Source organism: Mixophyes fleayi, chromosome 9 (genome assembly GCF_038048845.1).
Source record: "Mixophyes fleayi isolate aMixFle1 chromosome 9, aMixFle1.hap1, whole genome shotgun sequence".
Classification (NCBI taxonomy): domain Eukaryota; kingdom Metazoa; phylum Chordata; class Amphibia; order Anura; family Limnodynastidae; genus Mixophyes; species Mixophyes fleayi.
In genome coordinates this window covers 124,574,289-124,592,376 of record NC_134410.1, presented here as the reverse complement: position 1 = coordinate 124,592,376, position 18,088 = coordinate 124,574,289, and the positions used below count along the sequence as shown (strand labels likewise).

Here is an 18,088-nt window from a genome sequence, read left to right as displayed (position 1 = left end):
TGATAAATCATTAATCTGACAATCTAACATATGAATAAACTCATTACAGTACAGTGTTATACTGATAAGTCCGTCAGTGCATTTGGTACCTTTCCCCATATACTATATGCTATTTTGACTTGTCTATGAAGCTTACAGGCCATTCATTATATGTGTTTCCCCCACACATCCCTAAACTTGGTTTCCTCATTAGGGGAGACACACAACACCTGCCCCAGCTCAAGGTGTTAAATCCCAGGAGGTGAGACAATATCATTATTTGTTTGTCTGGTGGGGAGAGGTGCTGTTTTTCTGCTGGTGAGTAGTGGTTAGAGTTTGGTAAATAAATGTATTATTTTCTGGGTTGTTTTGCATGCTAAGTGCTGTGATGGGCTCTAGCTGACACAAGGCTTGTTGGTTGGTCTATAGACACTCTGGTGCTGGACATATTCATAGATAATGCCAAACCAACAGAAAGCCAACATATACAGGTTTTATGTTGGTGCCTAGGTCCAAAGTAAATGTTGTCTAGTCTCTGATTAAGTGCATGTATTCAATGCTAAAGTAGTTTTCCATTAAGTGTTGGTAGCTACATAGCTCAGTTGACTGTAAACTGGTTATTAGTGCAGTACTCACTTCCAGCCTGTAGGTGGTGCTGTATTTGTTTTGTGTATACTCCAGATTGCAAATATAATTTTTATTCAACCAAACATTACATCAAAACTTCAATATCTGACACTGGTAATATTGTAGTTTTCAACTGTCCAGATTTTTTTTTTTTTTTCAGGACAGTCCCAAGTTTTAAATTTTTATTTTTTTTTGTCTTTAGAAATGTTTTTTTTTTTTTTAGTTTTCAATACAGAAGACCAACTGCACAATAAAACTTGTCTAAATGTTATATGCAACTACCCTTTCGGTCTGTCCCTTTGGGTTTATATTTTGATAAGAATTGAAGATGATTATTAAAAACGCCCAAAAATCCTCTTAAAAAAAAAAAAAAAAAAAAGCAGTATACATGAGATGCTGGGCTTTGTCGTGCTCTTAGACCATTATTGCAGATGATGGGGCTAGTGTAGTGTTTATGTACTATTGTAAAATATTTCCCAGCAGCCACTGGCAAACGGTCTATATGGCAGTGTGGGCACTTAGCTATGATAGTGAATTGATAGTCTGACTTCTCGTATCTGGCCAGCTTGCAAAACTGCTGCCTCCATGCTGTGCAGGCGATCGGTACACATTAAATGAACGAACCTAAACACTCCGTTTACATATGAAAAAGTATTTATTTTAGAAAGTATATTTATATGGAATTTTATTTTTGTTTTGAGGAAGTTTAATTGTCCATATGTTAGGAGTAGGACTTTCTGTAGGTGTCACTGTTGATATTGCTGTCTATGCAGAGGTGTGAACTTCTCCCAGTCTATGGATGGTAAAGTGGATGTTGCTTCCTAGCAGTTATTGGGTGGCACCCTCTCTCTCTCTGGTTATCACCCCCAAGTTACAGGTCCCTGAGCTTTATTCACGTGGTCGGGTTCCCCGTTGGCACAGCTTGACTTACAGGATAGGTCGATCTAGACGTTTGGGGCTTGGTGCACTATCAATCTCTGTATGCCCCTAAATGCACTATACTTGTCTTTAACGTAAATACAAACACACTGCCAGTAGGTGTAAGGCCTAAAGATCATCAGTATAAATGTTTTTTTGTGAGGTTGTGCAACTATTTTTGCGCAAGTGCCCCCCTGATTTGATTGAGATCTATATGGATATGAAGGCCAAAATGGTGGTCCCTGAGAGAGTACCACAATTTAATGGAGGAGGACTAGAGCTGTGTTTTTCCTCTAATTTTCTAATAGGACCCGTTCAGATGCTTCAAACAAACCGTTCCCCATGTAAGAGTCCAGGGGGTAAATGTATCAAGCTGAGAGTTTTACGGCGGGTTTGCAAAGTGGAGATGTTGCCTATAGCAACCAATCAGATTCTCGCTGTCATTTATTTAGTACATTCTACAAAATGATAGCTAGAATGTGATTGGTTGCTATAGGCAACATCGCCGCAATTTAGTAAATATACCCCCAAGTGGGCAGCATGGTGGCTTAGTGGTTAGCACTTCTGCCTCACAGCGCTGGGGTCATGAGTTCAATTCCCCACCATGGCCTTATCTGTAAGGAGTTTGTATGTTCTCCCCGCGTTTGCGTGGGTTTCCTCCGGGTGCTCCGGTTTCCTCCCACACTCCAGAAACATACTGGTAGGTTAATTGGCTGCTATTAAAAAAAATTGCCCTTAGTCTCTCTCTGTCTGTCTCTGTGTGTGTGTATGTTAGGGTATTTAGACTGTAAGCTCCAATGGGGCAGGGACTGATGTGAGTGAGTTCTCTGTACAGCGCTGTGGAATTAGTGGCGCTATATAAATAGCTGATGATGAAGTGTTTTGCCTTGAAGGTGGGATAACTCTCTGTAAAGAGGACACCTGGTGGTGTGAAAAGTTTTTATAGAACGATCCTACAAAACCATGTACTTCTGTTTTTTTTTTTTTTTTTACTGTATTTTTGTTACCTATACAGCTTACCCTTGTTCGGTTTTCTGTCTACTTTTACAGAAATTTCCTCAGTGCCATCGGTGGACCCGGTCACCAGATGGTAAGTAGAGCTTTGCGGGCTTGTTAAAATACATTTTCTCAATATCTGTGCTCTGTATATCACAAACTATTGGGGAAGGGAGAACTAAATTATCTGATTTGTGTTTTGAGGCCCATGGAGGTAATAGCGTGGAAATGATGGGTCAAGACCTATATAGACCTATTATTGTGGGATAGCGAGTGATCTACTTAAAGTTCTTGAGGAACCTTGAATTGTTTTCCTTTGTTCATTAATTGGGCAAGTGCTAGAGACTTTGCATGATCTATCTTGAGTGTCTAAGATTGGCAAATGTTTAAGATGTGATCTTAGAAGTTGTGGTTATTAGTTGGAAATGGTTGGTTCCAAGTAATCTACGTTTTGTCCTGGACAAGCATATTACTGGAATAGGAAGGAAAAATTTAAAATATTTTCTCCCCTCCCCTGCAGGGTATTTCCAAAGGCCTTGGCCCTCTCAGCATCCACTTGCTCACAGAGGAAGGGGTCTCCTTTCAGACTGATAATGAGTTGTATTGGTGCTCCCACTGTAACGGAGTGAACTACCGTGTCCATGTTCGAGAGATGAAGGATCTCGCCAGTAAGTTTCAAATCTCTTTGCTCCAAAATGGCAAGATCTTACTGCAGGATTTCCGCGACATGTACGTCAGTTGGACCAATTATGATGGGGTCACTTATTTGGAGATAGAAAAGTCTATTCCGGACAGCCTGTGCGAATTTGAGGTCTTCAATGATGGGGAGAAGGTGATTCTCAAAGCTTCCAGTGGCCTGTTTGTGTACAGGACTTTTCGACATCATGGAGATGCCATCGAAGTCGGTCGATCCACGGTCGTGGGCAGCTGCTGCTTTCGCACGGGAATGGGTGACATGTACCCCCCCTGCTTTGACATCTCGGATGTTGAGTTGAATGACGTCTCGAAGCTCGTTTGTCGCCCTTGTGTGCTGAAGAAAGATACCTTCGTCAACAAGACGGATGCGGCCCAGAGTCATGTTTTTAATCTGACCTGGGAGACCCGAACCACAGACACCACCAAGTGGAACACGACTTGGGGTCTGAACTCTACCTTCTCTACTAAATTCTCTATCCAGGCCTTTGAAGCAACAATTGCCTACAACGGGACTTTCCAGAAGGTTGCGTCCACCTACAGATCTATACTGGAAAAGAGAAGCGTTACGGTCAATGTGCCGGAGCACAGCAAAGTCACCGCTCAGTTAGTTGTGTCTAAAATGGATAATGCATCCATCCCTTTTACTGCCTACATCCGCAAGACCAAAGTAAATGGGGAAGCGCTCAACCTGGAGGAAAAGGGTGTGTGGAAGGGGCTTGTATATGATGACGTAACCCTGGAGACCAAGCAGGAGTCTGAGGGAGAGTTTGCAAATACCTGTAGGGCACTATAGCACCGAGAGTCGAAACCTAGGCACTCAAGACGAGGCAGCTGGAACTGCTGCGACTAGTATCGAGGACAATACCAGGTGCCACCTGTTGGTGTTCCCGCTGCTACGAGTATGACTTGTATAGAGTCAAAGCCTCCTTGATGTAGTCATCTTTAAGGGACAATTGTTCTATGTCATTGTCTACGTTGGATATCTAGCTCACAGGCTTGTTGAGGTTACGGCTGGACTCTGTACGGTGTAAGGGAAATTTTCAGTCTGAAGCATAGAATTCTATTAAAGTGTCCCTGATGTCCCTCATACAAGAGTTGTCCCCTAAGGCATATGAAAATTGAATAGTTAGTTTGAGGCATTAATAGGGGTTTCCCAATATCTCCCATCTCTTTGACCCGTATGAAGATGTGATGCTCGGTGAACCACCTACCTGTACGTGAATTCTGTCGTGGGGTAATTCCCTCTAACTTAACCTACCTAGTTCCTCCTCTGTGATTTTGGGTCCGCTGTATATTTATGTATTTCACTCTGCTGTGCTACTGTTTTTTTTTGATGATATTGAAGTTTTATGAGGCTAACCCTCCACAACGATTCTAGAAAATCTAATATTTAAAATAAACCGCAACCTGCATTCAAATACCATCCCGTCTGTGTGTTCACTTATTTAGTAGTGAGATGTCTAATCTGTATATGAAAACTAGAATAATGAGCTGATTATTCCCTACTGGTTTTTATTATTAATAATAATAATAATAATAATAATATAATATTAATATAATAATTTATATATTCTATAAAATATAGCCAGTGCATTTCACATGCTCTGCATAAATTCTGGGGTGTTCCTGCATTAACCTTTTACCACGTTCTGAGGACTGAACTGTTTTTTTTTGGGGGGGGGGGGGGAATAAGTCACCAATTTGAGTGTCGCTTAAATTAAATTGGACTTCTCGTATCTGTAACTTTTGTATAAGAAAAAAAACTTGCGTGAAAAAGGTGAATTGCTCAAGGAACAATAAATAATAATGGGTGTAATGTAAAATTTTTATTTGTCCAAAAATTTCTGGTCATTGTAGAGTAGCCGTTCTATGTGTCTGCCACAAGGGGGCAGGTAGTGAGTTGTGCATTACTGTACTATCCTTTATGTCTATATTGCCAGTATAGTCTGACGCAAAGTACAGACAGAACGTTTATACATCCATATCAGTTGTGGCCGCAGTGGAGCTTACAATCTAGTTTACCCTAAATTAGGTACATAATGCAGGGGGGACAAATTTCAGGACTGGTTTATTTACAATCTTTGCAATAAGTATGATTCTTTTTTTTTTTTTAATTTATTGTTTCCTATCGCGGCAAGAAAAATAAATCTCTTACCGCTGACCTTTTATCAGAAAAATATCATCAGGACATCTGAGTAACTCAGCTGTCGCGACGATATTGGCCCCAGGCAGTGAGACTTAACTTGCGTGAACCAGCACAAACACGGGGGATGGGGGAAACTTAGAACTTACACACAGGGAGTGCCCTTGTTGGAATTGCTGTAAGACACTCGTGCCAGGAGACTGCAATGCTAATTACTGTGCCACCAAGCTGTACAAAATGCCATACAGGAAAAACCATGCCTGATTTCTGCATTTTGGGCTCAAAGGGGCAATAGCCAGGTCAACCATGCATGTAGCTTTGCAGAAAACAGGTCTGGTTTGGGATTATTGGGGGAGTAACATAATTGTCCCAATTGGAAATGGTATAGAAAAGTTCTATTTATATATTGTATCACACGGAAAGTGGCAGAAACGTGGTATTTTCCGTTAAACATGATTAATGCTGGCTACACATATTGCGATATCGCAGCGTGTATAGCACAAAACTTATTCTCATGCCCAAAATGATGGAATGCTTATTGAGCATCTTTAGAAATATGATCAAAAGATGACTGCGGATGGCCCCTAATGATACCGAATGGGAAAAGACCACTTGCATGTCATTCAATTTAGCCATCTGTGTGTGGCCAAATTTGCCTGGTGCTTTGAGCTCTGTGTACATTTAACAGTACCAAAAACCAGGCAGTACTCTAGATAAGGGTTTGCTAATTTTCCTTGAGTTATTTTCTGGTTGGATGCCACCAGCCATTCGGTAGTAAAACTAGATATCCCACATGACTAATATAAACATCAATGTTGGGGTCTGGGCTTGTGTCCTACGTCTGCCCAAACCTAGCTCAAAATACCTCTAATAACTAAATGCAGCCACATTACTGCTAATTCCATGAGCGAGTTAACTGGAATAACCATGTAGACTAAAGTTTGTGTTATGCAATGTTGTATCAGCCGCTGTGGGTGTACGTTATGTTTCCATAATCTCATTTGTGCCACATATTAATTAAACTTTAGTAGTAATGAGGCTCTGAGGGGGGGGGGAGAAGTCCTCTGTGTAAGGACTCTGGGGATCCGACTCTTTCATGTAAACATGTTTGCAGATAAGATCCTCCGGGAGAAACCGATGGGCCGTTGGGATCCCGGCAGTTGACTTAATTTCTCTCTTAATTTGTACTCTAACAAAAGATACAGAGAGAGGGAACGTGATTGATAGGTGGAAGTATATTGTCATTATTTATCGGTGTGAACGATTACAAGACTATTGGAGAGATTACGTGTTCAATGCAGTGACTGTAAATGGATTTAAACATTCAATGTAACCAGAATTTGCTTTTATTTAAAAAAACAAAAAAACTACCAAAGTGCAAAGACTAAGGTCCGGTCATGTACACATTAAAAAATGATGATCTAAAACAGGCCTGGCCAAACTATCGCTCTCAAAGCCCCAGAATGCTTTGCCAGTACATGGTTAGCTGATTGCTGGGACTTGTAATTCCACAAAACCTGGAGAGCCTGAGATTGGCCAGGACAGATCTAAATCTAAATGTAACCTGCTACGCAGTGTGTATGTATATAAATAATGTAAAATTATTTATTTTCTCTTGAGCCACCCTCCTGTTGAACGCAGCCAATGATATTGCAAAAGGAATCTATCATCCTGCTCTATTTCTACCTAGTACTGCACCCTAGAGTTAACCTGAAATATCATTTTGGATAACGCAGCAGCCACAAACACCCACAGAATACCCGTCAACTGCTAACTTTTTTTTTTATTTATTTGTTTTGCCAATAAAAATATAATTATATATTTGTGTGTAACCTACCTACTTGTGAGCTGGATTTCAGTGTCAAGTAAATTTGAAAAGACAAACGTCTGAGCTCTGCCAATGCCCCTCCCTTCTCTTGTGTCAGCCAGCGGTAATCGTATAGGTTTTTCTTTGCTGCAAATAAGCTGATAGGTATAAATATTTTGCAACCGTGTGGCAGCAGGAAAATAAATAACAATGTCAAATCATTTTTGTCAATTGGTTGCAATGAATTTAAAAAAAATAAATAAAAGTAGATTAGACACTTGTGGGTTCAGCCTGAGTTGCAAATACTGAGATAATTGATCGGTTTTGCAATCTTAGGGAGGAAATCAATTTGGTGTCCGGTGCCCCGGATGGGTCTCCCAGTCTGCAGAAAAGCATCTAAACGTGTGTTTTTCTGTCTTTCTACACCTGGTTATAGAGATATATAGGTTGGGTTATGGATGGCAAGTGAGGGTTCCTGTAATATGGCCAGAATCAATGGACGCAACATTTACAGGAAGCAGAATTCTGCACTTGCAGACCTAGGGGCTAGATTTACTAAACTGCGGGTTTGGAAAAGTGGAGATGTTGCCTATAGCAACCAATCAAATTCTAGCGGTCATTGTAGTACTGTACTGTAGGGCGTTTTTGACGGGTGAGCTATATTAGATTTGTGCCACATTTATTACTTAAAATTTGGCCAATTAGCGCTCTCTTGATTGACCACAAAACCTCCTCCCACATCAGAGCTGGGTCACTCTTATGCTTTTTTTTGGACAATTTCAGATGTATTTTTACATGGTTCCCAGCTAGGCCAGTCTTAAGCAAAGCTCTCGATGGGGATGACTGCTGCAGCTTCAATCCCGCCTCCAGCCACTATACTCAACTCCATCACAGCGATTGTTGGCCTCTCTGTGGCTCCTCTCGCGGGTTTCCTTGTTTGCACAGAGGGTTTTGAGGGACCACCTTTATCTCTGCAGCGTCTGAATGGGTTGTAGCTGCCATTTACTGGTAATTAGACCAACCGTGACCTCTAGGACATCCAAACACTTATTATAGTCTATTATTTAGTACCCATTTATTAATGTATTACTTTATCTGTGACTGCTTTTTTAGTCCTTTTCACAGCTGTCCTACAGATTCACAACCTGAATAATGATCCCTGATCTGTGGGGTTTTTATCCAGAAACTGTTATGTATGTACTTGTAATGAGTCTAGTTGTGCGCAATCTTGGCCTTCATTTGTCAATTGTTTTTCACCGCTATAAACTTCCACAACACAGGTCCAAGACTTTTATACAAACAGCCTATTCTCTTAAGATGCTTTTATAACATAAAATAAAGACCCACCAAAAAAAATAAACAAAACTAGTTTTGAGTGTCATTTCTTCGCCATAAAAGAACATTTCAGCTTAAGACTTATTCAGCAACCTAAGAGAATTGGTCAGGTACATAAAGTAGTTAATTATTCTCAGTGTACAGGATACATATTAGAACTGTAACCTTGGAGAGTAGATTTACTATAGCTTCTAAAAAGGAAAAGTGGAGGTGTTGCCCCTAGCAACTGGGTTCCGGCTGTCATTTACGTAGTACATTCTAGGAAATAACAGCTAGAATCTGGTTGCTAGGGGCAACACCTCCACTTCCTTTTTAGAAAGCTTAGTAAATCTTAACATTGATCTTATTTTTTTTTTTATTTGTCTACTCTTTTACTATGTAGCCGAACGCCAGCTATGTTAACCAGGGAAGGCTCTCTGTATTGTCATTAAATTGGTTTAAAGACGGGATTTCTGTTGTGTGTACGGCCAAGAAAAGTTTCTTCGAAGGTCTCCAGCTTTATTCAAATATCAAGTTCTGACAAACAAATGGTGCACATATTAGAATTTTTCATATGTAATATATATGACAGTTGTACTTGAGGTGGGCTGTCCTTTATAACTTATCATATCCGGGTGTAGCTAGAAATTACTGTACCTCATAACAAATTTCGGAGAAGCGTTGCCTCCCCAAGCACCATCACTAAACCAGACCCCACACAGGCGGACTGGTCACGCTGAGTGACAGTCTGTGGCAAATTGACTACATTTGGTGCTTTAATGACTAATTAACCAAGTCCTTGCAGCTATCCAAAGACCACATCAATATGCTGCCTGTCCATTTAAAAGCCATATTAATGTTAAAATGATGCACTGGAGGAAACGCGTGAACTTGGGGAGAAAATACAAACTCCACTCGGCTCAGAATAGGATTCAACGCTTATGGCAAAAAAACAAAACAAACTGGTCTCTATACAACAAATCTATATATAATCCTGATTATATAAAGACAATGCTGAAAGATAAAGCAATTTATTTAGTGAAAATTGGGTATAGATAGGCTAGTTAGTCATTGAAAGGGGAAATGTAACGTTTTTCCCCCCTCTGTTTCATTAATGTGGGATTGCTGTGTATACAGGATCTCTGCGGACAGGTTTTGATGAGGACTCTTAACTCTATTATCTTATGCAGACTAACGTCTCTAAAGGCTAGCAATCTAAAATGGGAGAACTTTAGCCAAGAAAGTTCCCGTCCACTGATATGTTAATAGTTGCTGTAGGGTTCAAATGGAAAGCATTAATCAAAGAGCTACTATTCATAAGGCTTGGATGATGCTGAACCAAAAAGCTAGCGATCTAATTGAATATTAGCAGTTTGCTATTTTAGAGTATACTGGGAGACACAATCCCAATTAATTATAAGTCCTGAGGAATGTTATCAAGGTAGAACATCCATCCCCAGGAATGTCAGTTGGGGTAGACTCTTTGGGGATTGGAGGGGGGGTAGAATTTCTTTGATCTCAGGTCAAGGATTCAGAGACAGGTACTTCCTGCATTTCTGGGCTTGAGTCTCCACCAGCTGCACTTCTGATATGTGTGTAAATGAGGCAGGTTTCAGTAACACTGCATATATCACAGAATGGGTCTATTTAAATACCACTGAATAGAATGAAGTCATTAAACCTCCCGCTGGGGACAGACAAAGGGGACTAAATCTTATGGAGGGAAGAGTCTATACACCCTGCATAGATAGGAAAGGTCACCTCGGTGTTACCAACACAAATGGAGTACAGTTTACAGAGATAGTGATGTACAGCCAACTCTGGTTCATTTGTCCTCTGAAATAAATGTTAATCTACAATACTAAGCTGTTAATCCCCGTACACTTATGGGGATTTATGAATCCCTCCATTCATAATACTTATTTGTATGGGACAAGGTAACCCCCTTGTAAATGATATAAGGATTTTAAGAGTTAAGCTGGGTACACACTACAAGTTTTTCAGCCAATCAGGCCAATCACACTATAAACAACCCTTTGGTCCGATATCACATTACCTCATCGTATCGTTTCATTTGATTTGATAAACGGACTAAAAATCTCGTTCAACGATGGAACAATGTCATTCCGATCCTGCAGTGCGTCTGCACTCAGGACCGGCAGTGTCCATAGATCTCTATGGAGTGCGCAGCGTCGCCATCTTTTCAGCCGATGGTTATGACGGATGAAGAGCACAGATCTGACCGTTAATCATGTAAAACGTGTATAGTGTGTACACAGGGATCTGCTGCTGATCGGGACATTCAGTCATTGGTAAAATCTTTAACAATATCACATCAGGAGACACTTTCTGTGGTGTGTTACCAGCCACACCAAAGTCCTCTGACCATATAAATGTGCAGTTTCCAACAGTTTAGGAAAGTGTACAGGGGTGATCTTTGCAACTGTATACTGTGAATGTCCTTAAGATGGGTAATTATTTAGGTAAAGAAAATAAATATATATCAAATTGCAAATGAGGGAGCCTCGTTCTCTAGGATCTTCTTAACTAATCCTAGCTGAAACAAACACCCCTGTAATATCGCAATGTACTGTCGTTTCATTTTATTATTCCATTGTAATTCCTACAATAGAGCAAAATACTAACATTACCCAATGCTCCAAGGTAGCTGCTATGACTCGATTAGAAGCTGATACCAAGAGAATGGTCTTAGTAGAAGAGAGATCTAGTGATACCAAAGACTCGGTACTCCTACAAAATACAGATATCTCAGGGCAAGTCTATAAATCGTCATAGGTATAATAATTTGAGATTTATAGGCATAACTGAGAATACAAAAGGCACAGAACTCTTTGAATACCTTCAGAAAGACCTAATGTGGAGAGGAAACTGGTCTTGGTTAATGAAGCTCATAGACCGAGCTCGGAACGTTCTATGGGGTAAATGTATCAAGCTGCGAGTTTCCGGCGGGTTTGAAAAAGTGGAGATGTTGCCTATAGCAACCAATCAGATTCTAACTGTCATTTATTCAGTACATTCTACAAAATGACAGTTAGAATCTGATCGGTTGCTATAGGCAACATCTCCGCAGCTTGATAAATTTACCCCACAGTGTTGATCAGGGAAGTGTAAGAGAGCACGTTATACACAGGAACGTACTAGACACATTATCACACAGGTCATCTAATAACTGGGATAGAGTCAAAGAAAAATTTAGTTCTAATGCTAGAAATATTTGTTCTTTAGATATATTTATTCATCACTACTCGCAGTAATGTGATCAATGTTTGGAAGGAACATTTAAAAAAAAAAGTTAAGAAGAAGCAAAATAGACCGGACAATAAATCTATAGGGTCCTTAATACCGTTGTTTACAGCAGGGGGTCTTAATGGAGCTGGTTTTGCGGCACGTATGAGAGTTTTGTTTATTTTTGAAAATCAGGATTACGCCAGGGCATACTGGCACTTGTGGTTCCCCAAGCACCCGCAGGTCCTGCCAGCCAGGGGTATGATGGAGCTTGTGTTGCTTCAACTGATAAAAGTCGCCTTTCCATATAAAATGTATTTAAACACAACCGAAAATAAATGAAATTAAGTGACGTTAAATACAAACATCTGTTGTTGCCATCCTCTTTATCTGCCAGTTGTCCACATATAAATGTCAATCAAGTAATGCGAATAGATGGCCGTGACTTTGTATAATTTATCCGAGACGTTGATGAATTTAGTGCTTTCGGACGGAGGGGTGAATATGCAATTAGCCAATCGGAAGCAGCTAGATGCCGTGGCTGATAATCTTCATCGTTCTGTATATTTACACCAGTCGTCCAGCATCCGCGAGAGATTATCATCAACATTTATTTATATAGCGCCAGCAGATTCCGTAGCGCTTCACAATTGGGAAGAAACATTAATAAAACAATACTGGGTAATACATACAGACAGAGAGGTAAGAGGGTTCTGCTCACAAGCTTACAATCTATAGGACAATGGGAGTTTGAAACACAAGGGTAAGTGCTACATCATATTGCACAATGTACCAGCTAGAATGTAAAGGTAAAAAGTATTTAGTGGGCTGTGTGATCAGTTACACAGTCATGTTGGTCAGAGGGTTGTTGTCTTGTGTTAGCTGTGTAGAGGGTGGTAATAGGGTAACCTAGGGAGTTTAAGATGCTGGTTGAGGAATATTATAAGCTTGTCTGAAGAGGTGGGTTTTCAAAGAACGCTTGAAGGTTTGAAGACTAGAGGAAAGTCTTACTGTGCGAGGGATACACCTACTAACAGGCGTCACTGCGCGTGCGTCCACACAGTAGCGCTCTACCGCACCGGACGCAGTTGGAGACGTCCAATACCTATGTGGATCATAAATTCGCAAAAGAACGCACAGGAAAATAAGACTAAAATCTTGCGTTATTGTTACCTAATAATAATAAAGGCATTAATGTTAAGACTGTAAAGAAAAATAAAATAAAAAGTTTATTTTTTTTCATGAAACACATTTATTTGGATGTTGTTAATTTCTACTGAACATAAAATACATTATTACAGTTGCTCCTGATTGCAAACACATGTTATAGCATGCATATGCAGTAGTTATGTATCTTGATGAATTAGTCCCAATGTGTTGTCTTATTTAACACCGGTACAAGATGTTCTCCAAGAGTTTTAAAAATGTAAAACATATATTTTAAAAAAAATTAACATATGTAAAAACCATTAAACATTAATAAATGATTTATTAAAAAAAATAAAAAATTTTCCAATGATTTTTATTTGTTGAAGTGACGCCACTTTACTTGTTAAATATTCTCCACCTTGCTTCACGGCCAGTTATACACAAGTGCAAAATGTTCTCTTAGAGTAATACGCAGGCATTACTTGTCTTCTTGTGTTATACAAAGCTACAGGATGCTCTCTGTGTGTTATATACAGATGCAAGATCTTCTCTTGTGTTGTAACAATGCACAAGAGGTTCTATTTGTACTGTACACAGGTACAAGGATGCTCTCTTAACGGAATACACAGGTATAAAGAGACTGTAAGTAGTACGTTTTACTCCTATACAAGCATAATTTATTATCAGTGTAATACGCAGGTAAAATACGTTCCCTTAGTATTACACACAGATAGTGATAGAAAACAGAACCGGATCATACATCATAGAACTCAGGCACATTCAATTAATCTTCCAGCGCAAAGGACACTTACTGCAGCCTACGAGGGAACGGGGCGTTTGACCATCGTCAAGGGCGTGTCAATAATGAGCGCACACAGCAGCGTCCGATTCAAACTCCAGGCATTCCTCAGGTTCTTGTTTTTTTGCTGTATTTCTTGTTCCAGCTACAGGGCTAGTCTAAGTCCTGATCAGTAGTGATGACAGTCTTGTTGCATGCTATAACATGTGTTTGTAATCAGGTGCAACTGTAAAAATGGATGTTATGTTCTGTGGACATTAATAACATCCTAATGTATTAAAAGATGACATTAATTGAATATTTTTTTTCTGTGCGTTCTTTTGAGAATGTATAATCCACATAGGTTTTGGACGTATCCTGCAGTGTCTTGTATAGTATAGCAGAGTGGACTTAGACCCGATTTCAATAGCGCACGGATCTTCAGATCTGTTCCTTGTTGAACTCAAGCATGCGCAGAAACGAACGCACGTTGCGCTCTGTATGAATGAGGCCCTAAATATCTACCCACAGAGGTTTTTATGACCACATGGAACACTCAAGTGGGCTAGAAACATAGAATTTGACGGCAGATAAGAACCGCTTGGCCCATCTAGTCTGCCCATACTTTCACCTATGGTAACCTCAAACCCTATTTGATCCTTAGATCTCTGCAAGGATATCCTTATGTCTATCCCAAGCATGTTTAAATTGCTCTACTCTATTATCCTCTACCACCTCTGATGGAGGCTATTCCACTTATCTACTACCCTTTCTGTGAAGTGTTTTTTCCTCCAATTTCGATTACAAAATAGAACCACCGCACTCATGAGGCCAAAACTACCTGAACTGGTAATGCTACTAGTAACTAAACAAGGTATCCCTCTTCGATGTTAACAGTAAATAACAACATACAAATTACCGCGCTCATACCAGATATGTATCGATAAAAAGTGACGTTAATACTACTAGAAATAAAGATGAAGTCCCAATTAGGAATGGATATCAAATAACTAAGATAACGGTAAAACCACGTATACAAATGTATTTGCAAAGGAATTAGAATTTAATGTTGCTAAGACCATACGAAAAAAAAAGCAATAACAAAGTACATATTGCAATAAAATACACAATGCTAAAGAATTATAGGGCAAAATACTAATTACATTAATAACCTGCAAAAATTATCAACACATAAAAACAGCTACGAATAATTAAAATGAGACAATGATTATAAAGTGCATAACGCCATGATATCATCATCTATTTATTTATATAGCGCCACTAATTCCGCAGCGCTGTACAGAGAACTCACTCACATCAGTCCCTGCCCGGTTGGAGCTTACAATCTAAATCCCCTAACATACAGACAGACAGACTCAGAGAGGATAAGGACAATTTGATAGCAACTAATTAACCTACCAGTATGTTTTTGAAGTGTGGGAGGAAACTGGAGCACCTGGAGGAAACCCACGCAAACACGGAGAGAACATACAAACTCCATAAGACCATGGTTGGGAATCAAACTCATGACCCCAGCGCTGTGAGGCAGAAGTGCTAACCACTGAGCCACCATACTGCCCATGATATACGGTACAACCTTAGTAATTGTACCAATAATTAAAGGCCGGTTGCAAAGGAAGGTCAAGAAAGACCCTTCAAGCACCATAAAAATCACATAGTTGTCTCTATTGATGGAGAAAGAACCGTAGGCCAGGTACAAGTTGGTGGATGAACAAATTTGTATCAATGTAAATTAATTTGTATATCCACGTAGACCAATGTTTATGGATTCCAAAAAACCCTAAACAGTTCGAAGTCCCGTAATGTTGGTAAAATCGGAAGGTTGACTTACTGATACACAAGTTGTACCAATCCAGTGTTAACAAATTGTGCAAATAAGAATGTGTAAGTACTTGCTATGCATTGTAAAATCAATGATCTTTGCTGGGTACCCAGGTTAGTAGAGATGTTAGAGCTCCGACACGGAATGTCCACACGTGCGTTCAACCGTGGAACTCACGGGCCGTTTGCCGCTTCCTGTATCGGTGACTTCAGTTCAAGGGGTGAAACCCAACGCGTTTCGTCTCCTACGAGAGACTTTTTCAAGGGAAAATGGAATGGAGTTGGCGAGAACCTCCTGTATTGATATGTCCCGCGGTGTTTCAATTGGTTCATCGTAGGCAATCTAATAAGTGGTACATCATGAAGGCTGGCCAAGCCTAATTATGTTCAATTTTACCACTTATCTTCCGGTTAAGCCATAGGGATATATTTACTAAACTGCGGGTTTGAAAAAGTGGAGATGTTGCCTATAGCAACCAATCAGATTCTAGCTGTCCTTTTGTAGAATGTACTAAAGAAAGGATAACTAGAATCTGATTGGTTGCTATAGGCAACATCTCCACTTTTTTGAACCTGCAGTTTAGTAAATATACCCCATAGTCTCTAAGTCAGTTTGTAACATGACATGGTTTACAATTATAGCAGCAAAAATCGCCAGTACAGGATGAAGGTCAAAAGGGTGAATGAAGGAATTGCCTATTATGATTCTGAAAACCAAAACTGGTATCAGTTGTACCAAAGACTAAAGCATCAAAATCATTTCTTAACAAGAAAAATGTCTAGAGAGATGCAATTACTCTAGTGTGGTTAAAACATTAATATTGTACAAAATTAGCGAGTGGGGAATTGGTAGATATTCATCAATTTACAAATTTGGTGGTATTGTACATAATAATGGTACACTAAAAAAATATTAATGCTAATCATATATGCCTAAATGAAGAGTCTACAAACTTTCAAGCGTTCTCTGAAAACCCACCACTTCAGACAAGCTTATAAAATTCCTCAACCACCCTCTTAACCTCACTACATTAGCCTATTACCACCCCTTACACAATTTCACACAAGACAACTACCCCCTGACCAACATTGTTGTGTGACGGGATCATTTAGCTTATGAGTGACTTTTACCTTTACAGTCTGGCTGGGCCGAAATGCAAAATGTAGACTTAACCTCATGTATCAAACTCCCATTGTCCCATAGATTGTAAGCTTGCGAGCAATGGCCTTCTCACCTCTTTGTCTGTTCTACCCAGTTTGTTTATTAGTTTACTGTGTTTGTCCCCAATTGTAAAGCGCTATGGAATATGTTGGCACTATATAAATAAATGATGATGATGGTAAGCAATATCAAATGGTGAAGTCATGTCTAATCTGGTTCATTATAACAGTCCTTACATATTTATAATTGTATTATTGGTTATTAATTGCAGCATATACTTCCCTTTCTGAATGGGATTTAGGCCGTAATAATGTCCTAAGCTAAACTAACTGATCACTTTTCTTGTCTCTCTATTAAATAAATCTAAAGGCAAACACCTAAATTGGAAATATAGTCAATAATCTATTGCATCAAAAATCAATAGTCTGTATCAGGAATATAATATGTGCTGGCGCATGTTGGAGATGAAGAATTCTTTCTCTATCAATAGAGACAATTATGTGATTTTTATGGTACTCGACAGGTCTTTTTTTGACTTTGCTTTCCAAACGGCCTTTAATTATTGGTACAATTAGTAAGATTGTACCATATATCATGGCGTTGTGCGCTTAATAATCGTTATCTCATTTTAATTATTCGTAGCTGTTTTTACGTGTTGATCATTTTCACGGGTTATTAATGTAGTTAGTATTTTGTCCTATAGTTCTTTAGCATTGTGTATTTTACTGCTATATGTTGTTTGTTATTGCTTTCGTATGGTTTTGTCAACATTAAATTCTAATTCCTTTGCAAATACATTTGTATACGTGGTTTTACCGTTGTCTTAGTTATTTAATATTCATTCCTAATTAGGACTTCATCTTTGTTTCTTGTAGTATTAACATCACTATTTTTCCATACATATCTGGTATGAGCGCAGTAATTTGTATGTTGTTATTCCCTCTGAACCTACTTCCCCCCAGTGTCAGTACATGTCCTCGTGTTCTAATACTTCTCTTCCCCCCAGTGTCAGTACATGTCCTCGTGTTCTAATACTTCTCTTCCCCCCAGTGTCAGTGCATGTCCTCGTGTTCTAATACTTCTCTTCCCACCAGTGTCAGTACATGTCCTCGTGTTCTAATACTTCTCTTCCCCCCAGTGTCAGTACATGTCCTCGTGTTCTAATACTTCTCTTCCCACCAGTGTCAGTACATGTCCTCGTGTTCTAATACTTCTCTTCCCTCCAGTGTCAGTACATGTCCTCGTGTTCTAATACTTCTCTTCCCCCCCAGTGTCAGTACATGTCCTCGTGTTCTAATACTTCTCTTCCCCCCCAGTGTCAGTACATGTCCTCGTGTTCTAATACTTCTCTTCCCCCCAGTGTCAGTACATGTCCTCGTGTTCTAATACTTCTCTTCCCCCCAGTGTCAGTGCATGTCCTCGTGTTCTAAT

General features: G+C 39.6%; 1 protein-coding gene across 1 annotated transcript; it reads left to right on the top strand.

The window, feature by feature from the left end:
* The first annotated feature begins 269 nt into the window (after positions 1 to 269).
* Positions 270 to 4,639, top strand: LOC142101724 (uncharacterized). Its single transcript, XM_075186106.1, has 3 exons — positions 270 to 297; positions 2,575 to 2,614; positions 3,041 to 4,639. Exons 2-3 carry the CDS (start codon positions 2,612 to 2,614, stop codon positions 4,007 to 4,009), a joined length of 972 nt encoding a protein of 323 aa, XP_075042207.1. The 5' UTR covers positions 270 to 297; positions 2,575 to 2,611; the 3' UTR covers positions 4,010 to 4,639.
* The last annotated feature ends 13,449 nt before the right edge of the window (positions 4,640 to 18,088 follow it).